This window comes from Pteropus medius, unplaced genomic scaffold (genome assembly GCF_902729225.1).
Source record: "Pteropus medius unplaced genomic scaffold, Ma_sr-lr_union100, whole genome shotgun sequence".
Lineage (NCBI taxonomy): Eukaryota > Metazoa > Chordata > Mammalia > Chiroptera > Pteropodidae > Pteropus > Pteropus medius.
In genome coordinates, this window is record NW_024342473.1 from 11393636 (window position 1) to 11407649 (window position 14014).

At 34.4% G+C, this 14014-nt stretch overlaps 1 protein-coding gene across 3 annotated transcripts in view; it reads right to left on the reverse strand.

The window, feature by feature from the left end:
* IQCH (IQ motif containing H) overlaps positions 1 to 14014 on the reverse strand; it is a 172258-nt gene that overhangs the window by 102419 nt on the left and 55825 nt on the right. For all 3 annotated transcript variants that reach the window (XM_039865225.1, XM_039865224.1, XM_039865223.1), the window contains 2 exons: positions 12231 to 12359; positions 1097 to 1173 (listed from right to left, as the gene is read on the reverse strand). In XM_039865225.1, the coding sequence (XP_039721159.1) occupies positions 1097 to 1173; positions 12231 to 12348 (195 nt within the window). In that variant the 5' untranslated portion in view covers positions 12349 to 12359. The remainder of the gene's footprint in view (positions 1 to 1096; positions 1174 to 12230; positions 12360 to 14014) is intronic.

The window sequence follows — 14014 nt, forward strand, 5'->3', positions numbered from 1 at the left end:
TAAAACTGGGATCTCAGAGCTCAAACACGGTGAGAATTTAAACAGGTGCCCCTGCTTGTTCCCATTATGCACATTAGCCCATGGCCTTCGCACAGCCTGTTAAACAGCTGAATTCGAAACAATAATGGTGCAGGCCAAACGCTCGCCTGAAGGCCTATCTGTCTTGGGATTTGGCCATTTACATTGATTTTTTTTTTTTTTTACTCACATTTTTCATGAAACACAAATATTTGCCATGGCAACTGGGATGTCACATGATATGCTGCTACATAAACAGCTTGGAAATCTCTTAAGAGGAATCAGCCCACCAGTGCTGCAAATACAGTGAAAACACCTTGAGGAAGATTCGGGTATTAAAAGATGAAGCTCTTGGAAGAACAGGTAACAGTCTATGAGGTAGACACAGTAGAATTAATTTCTTCTGTGCCACTCTTCAATTCCTCTGTCTTTTTTTTTTTTTTTTTTTTTTTAATGGGAGCAGCTGTAGACATGACCACATAGGGAAAGCCCAGAAAAAGAGACTGCCAGCTGTCTCCTTTCTGTGGTGAAAAGTTTCAATTATCACTAGTCTGTCTGTGGCTCATAAACATAAGAAGCAAGCTACGAAAATCCAGCATCTTTAAACCAGGAGCATCTCCATGAGGATGAATATATTGTACTGTGAGGTCTTAATATTAGAAAATATGAAATGCCTTCTCCTTCTCCATCCAAAGCTAGAGAGCTTGCTTTTTCATCCTATGCTTAAAGACAAATGAAATACAACAAACCTCACAATAACATACCCTATGCAACACAAATTTGGGCATAAAGCAATAGCTGTTATATTCTGGACTCTTGGACTCTTGACCAGCTAGCGGTATAGGTTAACCCAATCATTTAATCGCTCAATAATTTGGCATGATTGAACTTTTTAGACCCCACTGATATCGTCATAGTGGAGTTTACTTTGTGAAATCAAACTCATTCCAGCAACAGCTGAGGTAGTATTTATTTCTATGTGAAATGTTCAATACTATAACATGCGTATAACCAAAAATCTCACTGAGAATATTATGAAGAAGAACAATTTTCTTCCATTAGCTACGAATATGAATACCTTTGATCTTTGTTTCTTGGGAGAGAGCTTCACTTCTTCTGGAATCAGCTGTGGTTTCTCAGTTGAAGCAAAAGGCGCTGTGGATGGAGATGGTGGAAAGTTACTTCTTCCAGAAAGAGAGGCTGAGTCATTGAGTTAGCACTATTGGATTTGCACCTTGAAAGTCAAATGGCTTTGTCACCCATTGACTATTCACTGAGTCTTCTCTGTGACAATTAAGTGAAACATATGTGATCATTGGCTTCAGATAAAAAGCAAAAAGCATGGGAGAACAATAGCTCCGTGAGAATATAAGGTCAGCTTCTGCAAACTGTCTAGGTGAAAAGGCAAATTTTAAAAGCAGGAAAATTAGAGAGTAATATGTGTCTTTTAAAATGTTTCATTGTAAGATTTCTTTAAATAGCCGTATTCCCCAAGTTCATTTAAAAGGTAAATTAATATAACTAAGTATGATGGACTATTCTATCATATAGTCATTTAAAAAGATGATTCTAAAGAATTTAAATGGCTTGGGGAAATAATACAAGTGAAAAACACAGTAAATTTTTTTTTTTTGAAATTAATTAAATCTATAGGCAAAAAAATTTTGGGAGAACATATCTAGTCTATAGCATCTAGTCCATGTGTAGCACGTAGCCTACATGCTAGACAATTCTTGGGAGAGAAATCACATCCCTCCTGTTGCCTGGCATAAAACTCAACTGCCCTTTACAAACAGCCTGACATTCTCAGGGGTGAAAAATCTTTACACTACTCTTTGCGAGAAAGAGAACAAATAATTTATTTGAGTCAACAAATAATTAATTGAGTCAAAGAAATGAAGCTTTTTCAACTCACTTTCTTTTCCACCCCTTTTCTGTCAGTTCTATAGCAACAATCTTAAAACTGACAGATCAAATACAGCAGCACATTAGTATACAATTTAGAATCCCACCTAAGGGCTCAGTTCGCTCACATTGCCTCAAGTGGGCTATAAGAAATATCTTCAGCCATCTCTTAAAAAGTAGCAGGAATTCCAGACTCTTATCACTAACAATCACCTCCACAAAGGGGATTTGTTTGTTGTATCTGACTAACCCAGTTTTACCACTTTTCTGATTTCCCTGGCTTCCAGCTAGCCTCCCTGACTACGAGAGTGCCCACCACCTTCTCTGAGTGTGGGCAGTTTGGCAATAGTGTATGAAGACTCTGTTTTAAGCCTACATGGTTTTGCCTTGACCTCTGTGCTCTTCTGACCTGTGGTCCACTTGGACTTGGCTCTACCACTTCTGAAAGCCAGTCCACACCTTGTATCCAAGGCTGCTTTGAATATACAGAGTCACCCATAAAGCCTGTTGTTCCTGGATCTGCAGGCTCAGTACATTTTAAATTTCAGGTTTCTGCAGCCAAATGAGATGGTTAGGTTCCCATGTTGAAACAAAATAGCAGCTGGCAAGTTTTTAAGTGGGCATAATTTAAAAAAGGATTTTAGTAAAATAGTAATGAAATTTGGTAAGATAAAGATCTCAAAGATTTGTAATTTCACATGGATAATCCATAGTTAATGGCATCTCTAAAAAAAATATTTTTAGTTTTTCTTAGTTACCTGCAAAAATTCTATTACTAAATTATAACTTCACATAGCCTTGGATTTATGTGATGCATGTCTTTAAAGAATGTGTCTGCATCTTTAACAAAACTATATCCAAAGGCACTGCAAATTTTGCTACTCAATTTCCTTTCTGGAAAAAGCTGTATGATAAATTTTGCCAAAGTTAATGTCACAGGGAAAAAAATTCTTGTCTTTCTGGAAAAACCTGTATGCTTCTGTGGCAGTTATTGATATGTGCCTGCCAAGTAGCCATTCTCTTTTCTTCCTTGCTAATGTTAGGACCCCAACAACATGCCCAGCTCCTAGGGGTGCCAGATTTAGCTAAAAAAATTTTTTAAAAGACACATAGTTAAATTTTAATTTTAGATCGACAAAAAATAACATTTTAGTTTAAGTATACCCTGAATATTAAATATATTTAATAGCCAACAGAGAATAGTTTTCGTGAAAGTCTTAGACCAAGCATAACTTTAACTAAGTACATGACATAAATATGTCTCAAATCTTAACCCTAACCCTATCTCTGGACATTTATGTTTTCAGCATTTCTTGTAGCTAATGGTGGTTATGTGACCAGTGAGTTGTAAGGGGAAGTCCATCCAGGAGCCTCTGGGAAGAGACTGGTACTACTATTTTCCCCTCTTCTTGCCTACAATATGTACATTAAGGCCTAGATCTGCAGGACACATCTTAGAGCCAAAGGTGGGAAGCATGAGGATGAAATCAAACAAAATTAGGGGTGTGAAGCAGAAAGAAAGCCCTTACAACCCTGTTGATCAGCACCACCAGCCCTAGACTGTCTACTTCTTAATGTCTTATGTGTGAGGCATATGAACCTCATCGTTTAAGCCATTGGTAGTTAGGGTTGCTAACATTTGCAGTCACGTTTGTATTCCTGACTGGTACCCCTCCCTCTCTCCATTCTTGTTTTATTGCATGCGCTAGGGTCTCAAGGACAATGTTCAGTAGTGGTGGCAGCAGTGGTCATCCTTGAACTGTCTCTGCTTTTAGTGGAGAAACAATGCTTCTAAAGTTTCTCTACTAAGAATATTGTTTACTCTGGGGTTTTGGTTGAAGATAATAATCAGGTTCAGAAAATTCACTTCTACTCTACCCACAGGTGTTTTTCCCCTTTATCGTTAATGTTGAACTGTATTGAATCATTTTTTTCTCATTTTGGCATATATTGAAATGACCATTTTTTTCTTTTTTAATCTGTTAATGTGGTGAAATATATTATTAGATTTCTCTAATATTGAGTCTCATTACATTCTTCCTTGATCATGATAAATGTAAAAGAAAATACTGCTAACTTTTACTTAGAATGTTTGCCTCTATGTTGCTGAGATTGATCTCTATTTTTTTTTGCACTGTCCTCATCTAGTTTGATATCCAAGTTATAGTAGTTTCATAAAATTAGTTGGTAAGTTTTCCTTCTTTTCTCTTCCTATGGAATAGTATAAAATAAGAATTACCTGATCCTTTAAAGTTGATAAAACTTGCCTATAACAGGCCTGAAGCCTTTTTTCCTCCAGTATATTTTCGTGTGTGTACATGTATGCACATGTCCACGTGTCTGTTTAAGACAGATATTTTTGATTACCAATTCAAATTATCTAATGAAATTATTTTCTTTACATTTCTTATTTTTTCTTGAGTTAATTTTGGCAATTTAGATTTTTCTAGGAAAATTTTTATTTCATTAAAAAAATATGTTGGTATAAAGTTACTGTACTATGATTTTAAAAATAGTCTACATATCTGCAGTATCTATCTTCATGTAATCATTACTTATTTGTGCCTTCTTTTTTAAATTTCAGCTTTGTTGAGGTATAATTGACAAAATGGTAAGACATTTTAAGTGTACATTTTGATGATTTGATATATGTATATACATTATGAAAGGATTCTCTCCATCTAGTTAATTAGCACATCCATCACCTCACATATTTATCTATTTTTTATTAGTGAGAATATTTAAGTTCTACTATCTTAGAAAATTTCAATATACAATACAGTGTTATCAACTATAAACTATAGTCATTATGTTTTACATGAGATCCTCAGACATTATTCATCTTATAGTTGAAAGTGTGCACCCTTTTTCCAACTTTGTACCTATGTCTATGTCCCCCACCACTCTAAGCCCCTGGCAACCACTTATCTACTCTCTTGTTTCTATGAGTTTGACTTTTTTTTTTTTTTTTTTTTTAGATTCTACATTTAAGTGATACAATGCAGTATTTGTCTTTCTCTGTCTTGCTTATTTCACTTAGCATAATGCCCTCTAGGTTCAGCTACATTATTGCAAATGGTAGGATCTCCTTTTTTTTTTAAGGCTCAATAATATTCCATTACATATATCAATATTTATACCTATATCTATATATATCACATTTTCTTTATCCATTCATCTATCGACAGACACTTAAGTTGTGCCCATATCTTGGCTACTGTGAATAATGCTCCAGTGAACATAAGGTCAGATATCTCTCAAGATAATGTATTATTTTTCTTTAGATATATACCCAGGAGTGGAATTGTTAGATTTTATGGTAGTTCTCCTTTTAATTTCTTGAGGAACCCCCATAGTGTTTTCCATAGGGGCTTTACCAGTTTACATTTCCACCATCAGTGTACAATGATTCCCTTTTCAGCATATCCTTGCTGTCTTTTTGATGATAGCAATTCTAACAGGTATGAGGTGTTATCTCATTGTGGTTTTAATTTGCAATTCCTCGTTGATTAGTGATGCTGAGTACTTTTTCATGTACCTATTGGCTATTTGTTTGTATTCTTTGGAGAAAAATGTCTGTTCAGGTTATTGGACCATTTTTTAATTACGATATTTATTATTTTGCTATTGAGTTGTATGAGATTTTTGCATATTTTGTATGTTAACCCTTTATTGGATAGTGGTCTGCACATATTTTATTCCATCCATAGGATGCCTTTTCATTTTGTTGATGGTTTCCTTTTGCTGTGCCTCAGTGTTTTAGTCTGATGTAGGCTCACCTGTTTATTTTTATTTTTGTTGCCAAATCCAAAAAAGTTATTACCAAGACCAATGTCAAAAAATTATTGCCAAGAGCTTACCTCTTATGCTTTCTTCTAGGAGTTTTAAAGTTTTAGAACTCATGTTCAAATCTTTAATCAATTTTGAGTTGATATTTGTATATGATATAAGATGGGGTCCAGTTTTGTTCTTTTTAATGTGGCCGTCCAATTTTCCCAACATCATTTATTGAAGAGATTATTCTTTTCCTATGGTATATTCTTGGACCCTTTGTCAAAAATTAATTGATCATAAAAATATGGGTTTATTTCTAGGCTTTCTATTATGTTCTATTGATATATGTGTCTGTTTTTGTGCCAAAACCATACTGTTTCAATTACTATAGTTTTGTAATATAGTCTGGAATCAAGAAATGTGATGCCTCCAGCTTTGTCCTTCTTTCTCAAGACTGCTTTTGTTATTTAGGGTCTCTTGTGGTTCCATATGAATATTAGGATTTTTTTTTCTGTTTCTGTGAAAAAAAAAAAAGCCTTTGGAATTATAACAGGGATTGCACTGAGTCAGTAGATTGCTTTGGGTAGTATAGCTATTTTAACAATAGTAAGTTTTCCAACATGGAATATCTTTCAATTTATTTGTGTCTTCTTCAATTTCTTTCATCAATATTTTGTTGTTTTCAGTTACAGACCTTTCATTCCTTCTATATCCAATTTGTTAAGAGTTTTTATCATGAAAGTATGTTGAATTTTGCCAAATGCTTTTTCTGCATCTGTTGAGATGATATGATTTTCATCCTTAATTTTGTTAACATGTATCATATTTATTGATTTGCATATGTTGAACCATCCTTGAATCCCAGGAATAAATCCCACTTAGTCATGGCGTATAATCCTTTTAATATGCTGTCAAATTCAGTTTGCAAATATTTCGTTGAACATATACCTATGTTCATCAGGTATATTGGCCTGCAATTTTCTTTTTTGTAGTGTCCTTGTCTGACTTTAATATGAGGGTAATGCTTATCTTATTAAATGAGTTTTGAAGTGTTTCCTCCTTTTCCATTTTTTTGGAGGAATTTGAGAAGGATTGGTATTAACTTTTCTTTAAATGTTTTAGCATGCTGTGTTTCATTGGTCAAAAGGTATTCTGTGTTTCATTGGTCAAAAGGAAAATTTGATTTATCCTTTGACTCATTGGTTTTTCAGGAGCATGTTGTTTAATCTGTACACATTTGTGAATTTTCCAGTTTTCCTCTTGCAATTGATTTCTAGTTTCATACCATTGTGGTCAGAAAAGAAGCTTGGTATGATTTCAATTGTCTTAAAAATTTATTAAAATTTGTCTTAATTTATATTTCTCTAGTGACTAATGATGTTAAATATTCATGTATCTATTAACCATCCACATATATTTTTTGATAAAATATCTGTTCAACATTTTTGTCCATTATGTTATTGGATTGCTTGTTTTCTTATTACTGAGTTTTGAGAATTCTTTATATTTTCTGGATAAAAATTATTTGTTAAGTATGTGCTTTGAACTATTAACTTCCAACCTGTAGCTTTTCTTTTCATTTTTTAATATTGGCTTTCAAATGGGAGAAGTTTAAATTTGATGAAGTTCAGTATGTTTTTTTCTCATAAATTATGCTTTTGGTGTAGTATCTAAGAAATCTTTGCCTAACCCAAGGAAAAATTTTTCTCCCTTTGTTTTATTCTAAAAGTTTTCTAGTTTTAGGTTTTATATTTATTTCTACAATCCATTTTGGGTAAATTTTTGTATATGGTGCAAGGTATGGGTCAAGATTCTATATACATCTGTCTTCAATTGCTCTAGCACCACTGGTTGAAAAGATTATCTTTTTCTCCATTGAACTACCTTTGTACCTTTGTCAAAAATTAATCAACTATGTTTGACGAAATCCAGCATCTTCTTATGATAAAAATTCTCAGCAAAGTGGTAATAGAAAGAACATAACTCAACATAATAAAGGCCATATATGACAAACCCACAGCTAACATCATACTCAACAGTGAAAAGCAAAAAGCATTTTCCTGAAGGTCAAGAACAAGTCAAGGCTATTCACTTTTATCACTTTTATTCAACATCCTGTTGGAAGTCTTAGTAACAGTAATCAGCATAAAAGTTGAGGCAAAGCTAACCTCGATACTAAAACCTAACGAAAACATTACAGAAAAGGGAAAATTTAGGCCAGCTTCACACATGAACAAAAATGGTCAACAAAATATTTGCAAATGAAATTCAATAATACATAACCAGTGTGATATGTTACAGCTAATTGACTTATTTCTCAAATTCATAGGGAATAAATAGGGGTTCAGTGGGAGTGCCTAAAACAGATTTAAATGAGAATTAGAGTCTCATAACATAATGCAAAATGTCAAAGTTTCTACTGAATATCACTAACCATGCCAAGAACCAGAAAAATCTCAAACTGAATGAAAAAAGACAATAAATAGATACCAACACTGAGATGACAGAGATCTTAGAATTATCTGACATAATTTTAAAGCAGCCATCAAAATGCTGTCACAATTACACACACACTTGAAACGAATGAAAAATATAAAATCTCAGCAAAGAAATAGAAAGTCTCCACAAAGAAATAAACATATAAAAAAGAGCCAAATTGAAATTTTGAAATTCGAAAATACAATCACCTAAATACAAAACTCACCAGCAGAATGTATAAGCTCACCAGCAGAATGAAGGAGACAGAGGAATCAGTGAACCACGAGATAGAAAAAAACGGAAATTACCCAATCTGAACAACAGAGAGAAAACAAACGGGAAAAAAAGTAAACAGAGCCTAAAGGACCTGTGGGACTATAACAAAAGAGCTAAAATTTATATCATAGTAGTCATAGAATGAGAGGAAATAGAGGGCAAAGCTGAAAAAAGCTACTCAAAGAAATAATGGCTGAAAGCTCCCCAAATTTGGCAGCAAACAAATCTATAGATTCAAGAAGCTGACCCAAACCCAAGCAGGATAAAACCAAATAAAGCTATCTCAAGACATAGTTAAAATCTGAACATTAAAGAAAGAGAGAAAAAGTCTCGAAAGCAAGCAAGAGAAAAATAACTGGATTTCTCATTAGAAAATATGGAGGCCAAAAGGAAGTGGCATAACTTTTTAGTGCTAAAAGAACCGGTCAACTCAGAGTTTTATATCTAGTGAAAATATCCTTGGAATAAAAGAGAATATCAAGACATTATAAGATTTAAAAAAATGAAAAGTATTTGTCACTAGTATACTAACACTAAAAGAATGGCTTAAGAAAAGTCTTTAAATAGAAAGGAAACAATAAAAGAAGGAATCTTAGAACATCAGGAAGGAAGAATATAGTAAGCAAAAATATGGATAAAAACAATAGGCTCCCCTTTTCCTCTTGAGTTTTCTAAATTATATTTGATAGTTGAAACAAAAATTATAACACTGTCTGATGTGGTTCTAAATGTATGTAGAGGAAATTAACGTGCAAGTACCATAAGATCTATCAATTATACTCCTGGGCATTTATGTTTATAGAAGTTTTATACATAGTAGCCAAAAACTGGAAACAATCCATATGTCCTTCAACAAGGTGAATGGTTTAACAACTGTGGTACATTTGTACTATGGAATAATAGTCAGCAATAAAAATGAACAAACGACCAATATAAGGAACAACCTAGATGATTCTCTAGAGAATTTTGCTGAGTGTAAAAAGCCAATACCAGAGGTTACGCCTCCATTTATCTAACATGCTCGAAATGATAAAATTATAGAAATGGAGAACATATTATTGGCTGCCAGGGATTAAAGGAGTGTGGGGGAAAAGGGAAGTGGGCATGACTATAAAAGGACAACATGAGAAATCCTTATGGCAAAAGAAATGTTTTGTATCTTGGCTATATCAATACCCTGGTTGTGATGTTGTACTAGAGCTTCACAATGTGTTATTTTGAGAAAAATGAGTAAAGAGTGCAAGGGATCTCTCTATTTCTTATAACTGCATGTAAATCTATAATGATCTCAAATTCAAAAGTTTAAGTTAAAAAAAGACACCAGTAGGAATATAAAATGCCAAGCCATGGCAATTTGCAATTCACGTAACTGATAAAAGATTAGTATCCAGAATATATAGCTAATTCCTAGAAATAACTAAGAAAAAGAAAGACAACACACTTTTAAAAAAACAGGTTAAAGTCTTAACTCACTTTACAAAAGAAGATACTCAAATGACCAATACACATCAGAAAAACAGTTCAAATTTATTGGTAATCATGGAAATAGAAATTAAACCCCCAAAGAGATACCACAACAGACCTGTTAGGATAACTAAAATCAAAAAACAAACTAACTGGAAATATCAAGTGATGACAAAGATATATTTTATCTGGAATTTTCATCTACTGCTAGCAGGAAAATAAATCAGTATAACCACCTTGGAGAACTGTTGGGCAATATCTACTAAATCTGAGCATATGTATACCCTAGGACTCAGTAATTCTACTTTTTGATATGTACCCAATAGCAATGCATACATATGTGCATTAAAAGACGTACAAGAATGTTCATAGTAGTATTATTCCTAATTGTTCTATAGTATAAACCACTGAAACTCCCACCAACAGTAGAATGAATACAGAACTGGGGCACATTCATACATATTCATTCATACAGTCATACATATTTATCCTTGATGCCTCTCTTTCCCTCGCTCCTATCCAACAGCCAGTCCTCACGGCTCCACTTCCAAAATATAACCTGAATTTGTTCACTTCTCTTCATGTCCACTGATACCATCCTCTTCAAATCCGCCATCATTTACCACATTTAGCCTTTTAACTAGTCTTCTTGCTTCCACTCACGCTGATTTACCACAATAGCCTTTTAACTAGTCTTCTTGCTTCCACTCACGCTCCCCTATGATTCATTATCTGTAAAGCAGTCAGAATGGTCTTATTAAAACATAAATCAGATCACCTTATCCTCCTGTTTAAGCCTTTCAGTGTGTTCTCATTATAATTAGAATTAAATCCAACTCCTCGTCATGGTTTGAAAGGCTGCCATGCTGGTTTCTGGTATAGTCTAAGATGTTTAAAAAGAACCTAAGATATACTGAACGGGTTAAACAAATTAAGAGCTTATTTTTCTCTCACACAAGAGTCAAAAGGAAAATAGTTCCAGGTTGTCAGGGTACCTTTGCCGGACTCAACATGGAGTTCTATTTCCGGCATCTAAAGTGCTTGCCCATCATGTCTGCATTCCAGCTAGTAAGAGAAAGGAAAGGAAAAGGGGAAACCATGCTCCTTCCTTCTTAAGGGCACAGCCCAGAAGTTTCCTTTTCCACTTCTGCTTACATTCTCACTGTCCAGAATCTGCTCATATGGCACAACGAGCTGAAAGGAAGCCTGGGAAATGTAGTCTTTAGCCAAGCTGATATGTGCCCAACCACAACTGTGATTACTGTGGAAGTAGAGAAGAATGAATATTGAGGACAACGACTCATAGTATCTGCTCTAGCCTACATCATGTCCTCTCTCTCTACCTCTCCAGCCTCATTTCCTCCCTCTCTCTACCTTGCTCTTGGCCCTCCAGCTATGCTAGCCTTCTTGCTCATTCCCTCCTTAGTCCTCAAGGCTTTTGTACTTGTGCTATCCTATGTCTGGAATGCTCTTTCCTAGATCTTTAAGTAATTGGCTCCTTCTTATCATTTAGGTCTAAATACAAGCCTCATACATCTTCTGAGAGGCATTCACTGACTCTTCTCTCATAAGCAAAGTAACCACCTACTTATTACTCTCTAACCCATTTTGTTTTATTTTATTTCTAGTGCTTATCACTAGCTGAAATTCTCATTTGCTTACCTGGTTATTATCTGTATCTCCCACTAAAATGTTAAGTACCATGAGAGCATGTTATCTGATTTATTCTCTGTTGGATCCCCAGCACCTAAATGCTACCTCGAATAAAGCAAGCATTCAACAGATATCTGTTGAACAGATGAACTAATTTAACCAAAACCCCTCATTTATAACTGGAAAGCTGAGACCCAAAGAAAATAAATGACTTGTTGCTAGGCAGTGGATTCCCAGATCGGTGCTTTTCTTGAATTCTCTATTTTATTCATCCAGTCTCCTCCTCTCTGAAGTCTTCTTCTATTATTTCACCCTTCAGTAATCATTATTACGAACTCCTATAGCACTAGACTTTCACATTCATTTGGTTTTTAGTCTATGCTACTTTGTATTGTTATTTGTCTTTATCATATCTAGTTTTCCCAACCAAGCTGCAAGCCCCTTGAAAATCCCAACCTTCTAATGCACAGAGAACACTGGGCCTCAGTGGGTATTCTACAAAGAGACTAATGTTACTTCATTCAGTAAAGTGAAACTCAGAATCATTATGACTTTCCTCTTGTCCTATTATTAAAGATAAGAGTTGGATACTAGAAGAATAGATTTGTGTGGGAGGTGATTTCTGTGTATTCTCAACTAAGCATCAGGCAACACTGTCTTACCAGCAGTTGGAACCTTATGTGCTTCATCAAAATTATGCAGAGGAGCCGCTCTGGGTATAATGGGTGGATTCTGAAAGGCAATCTTTGCTGTTGGTGGAATCAATCCTCGTTCTATCATACTTAAAATCCCTTAAAAAGAAGGTTAGAAGAATATGAGTTTAACTCCAAGCATTTCCCCAAAGTCTGAGCTCTATAAATTTCACAAGGGCAACTTATTCTATTCATTATCTTATTTGTGAGAGTACATCTAGTGCCTTAATTCTTTGCAGGAAAAATAGCTACAGTGCCTGTTCATTTAAGCCTAATGTTCTAACCCAAGAATAAATGGCATTTCCATGGCGGTAATATGAAATAAACTTGTACTATGATCATTTCATTTTAAGGTAGAAATATAATTTCAAGGCAAACTAAAACTTCTTTATACTTATGACATTTTCAATTATTGATACTATTGTTGTTCCTTTTAAAATACAGAGAAATCAGGTACATAGTCTTAATAAATGAGATCTTTTGTTGAGAAGGAAAGTCTGTGTGCCTGAAACCATGTCTCTGTTGTTATAATGAGTCATATTTTATAAAAGTTATTTTTAGACATTTCTCATATCACCAGAAGATGTGAAGGCCTAAATAGTTTACTTTAGTGTAACATGGTTAGTATTAATGCAACTAATTTACAATTCCTAGAACTCATACCGTGTCAGCATGGCTGGTGCCAAGGCTTTTTAAGGACAAGAGACATTGTTAAATAAATAAACAAATGAATAAATCAATGAATAAATGAATAATTGAACAAAGCTTGCTGTTAGGGGCAAAATTTTCATTAAGGTGGATCTATTGTATTGAAGCCAGAAACCCAGAAACTCAGGAGGTACTTGACATAAACTTATGATAGGGCTTTAGCTTCTTGTTGCTCTCGTATAATAAGAAGAAAAGTAAAGAACTCTGGGTGTCAGTGAAATCCTAGAATACAAACTATACCAAGCTGGACTAAGCTGAGGAAGTTGGCATACATTCTAAGAGGGACGAATATTGCTTCCATTTGCCTTATCACCTCTAATGACTAGAGTATGTCGATGTTAAAGGAATTCTGAAGAATGACCACTGAGGGATTGGCGAGCTGAAGAAGACTTCACTCGTAAAATGATTCCGCAGAGAAATTTTCAGCTTACTTACTGCAGAATTATCGACAGCGTGGGGAGGTGGGGGACACTATTTCTTATTATAAATAGCAATTCCTGGGTCCCATCCCAGACCCATTCAAGTTTCTGAGGTCAGGACCTGGGAATCTGCATTATTGAAGCCTCCAAGAGATACTTATTCTGTGCCCTGAAGTTTGAGAACCACTTCAATTGAGATCCAGTAATCTACATTTTAAATAAGTGCTCTAGATCCATTTTTTGTACCCATGAAATTTAAGAACTGCTGATCCAGGGTATAACTCTTCAAGTCCTTTTTGAAATCGGTACTTCAATTTTATTTTTTATAACACCAGATTTAACTGCTTTAAAACATTAAGACTAATTCTCTGTTCTTACGAATATTTTCCACCTATAAATATCAAATTCCACTTCTAAGAACTATGCCTGTTTTTCAGATGTGAAAAACACAGCTCCTTCTCCTTCAGTATATTTTTATTACTAGAGTGAGTTTCATTCTCTGAAAATCCCAAAGAATATAAGCATGATTTTAACCCTTGCTTTAATATAGATTGAAGCAATTCACTTAATTTTAGACAAAACACATATGTACTTACCATTGGAAGGAAAAAGTTAAGACTTTGAAAT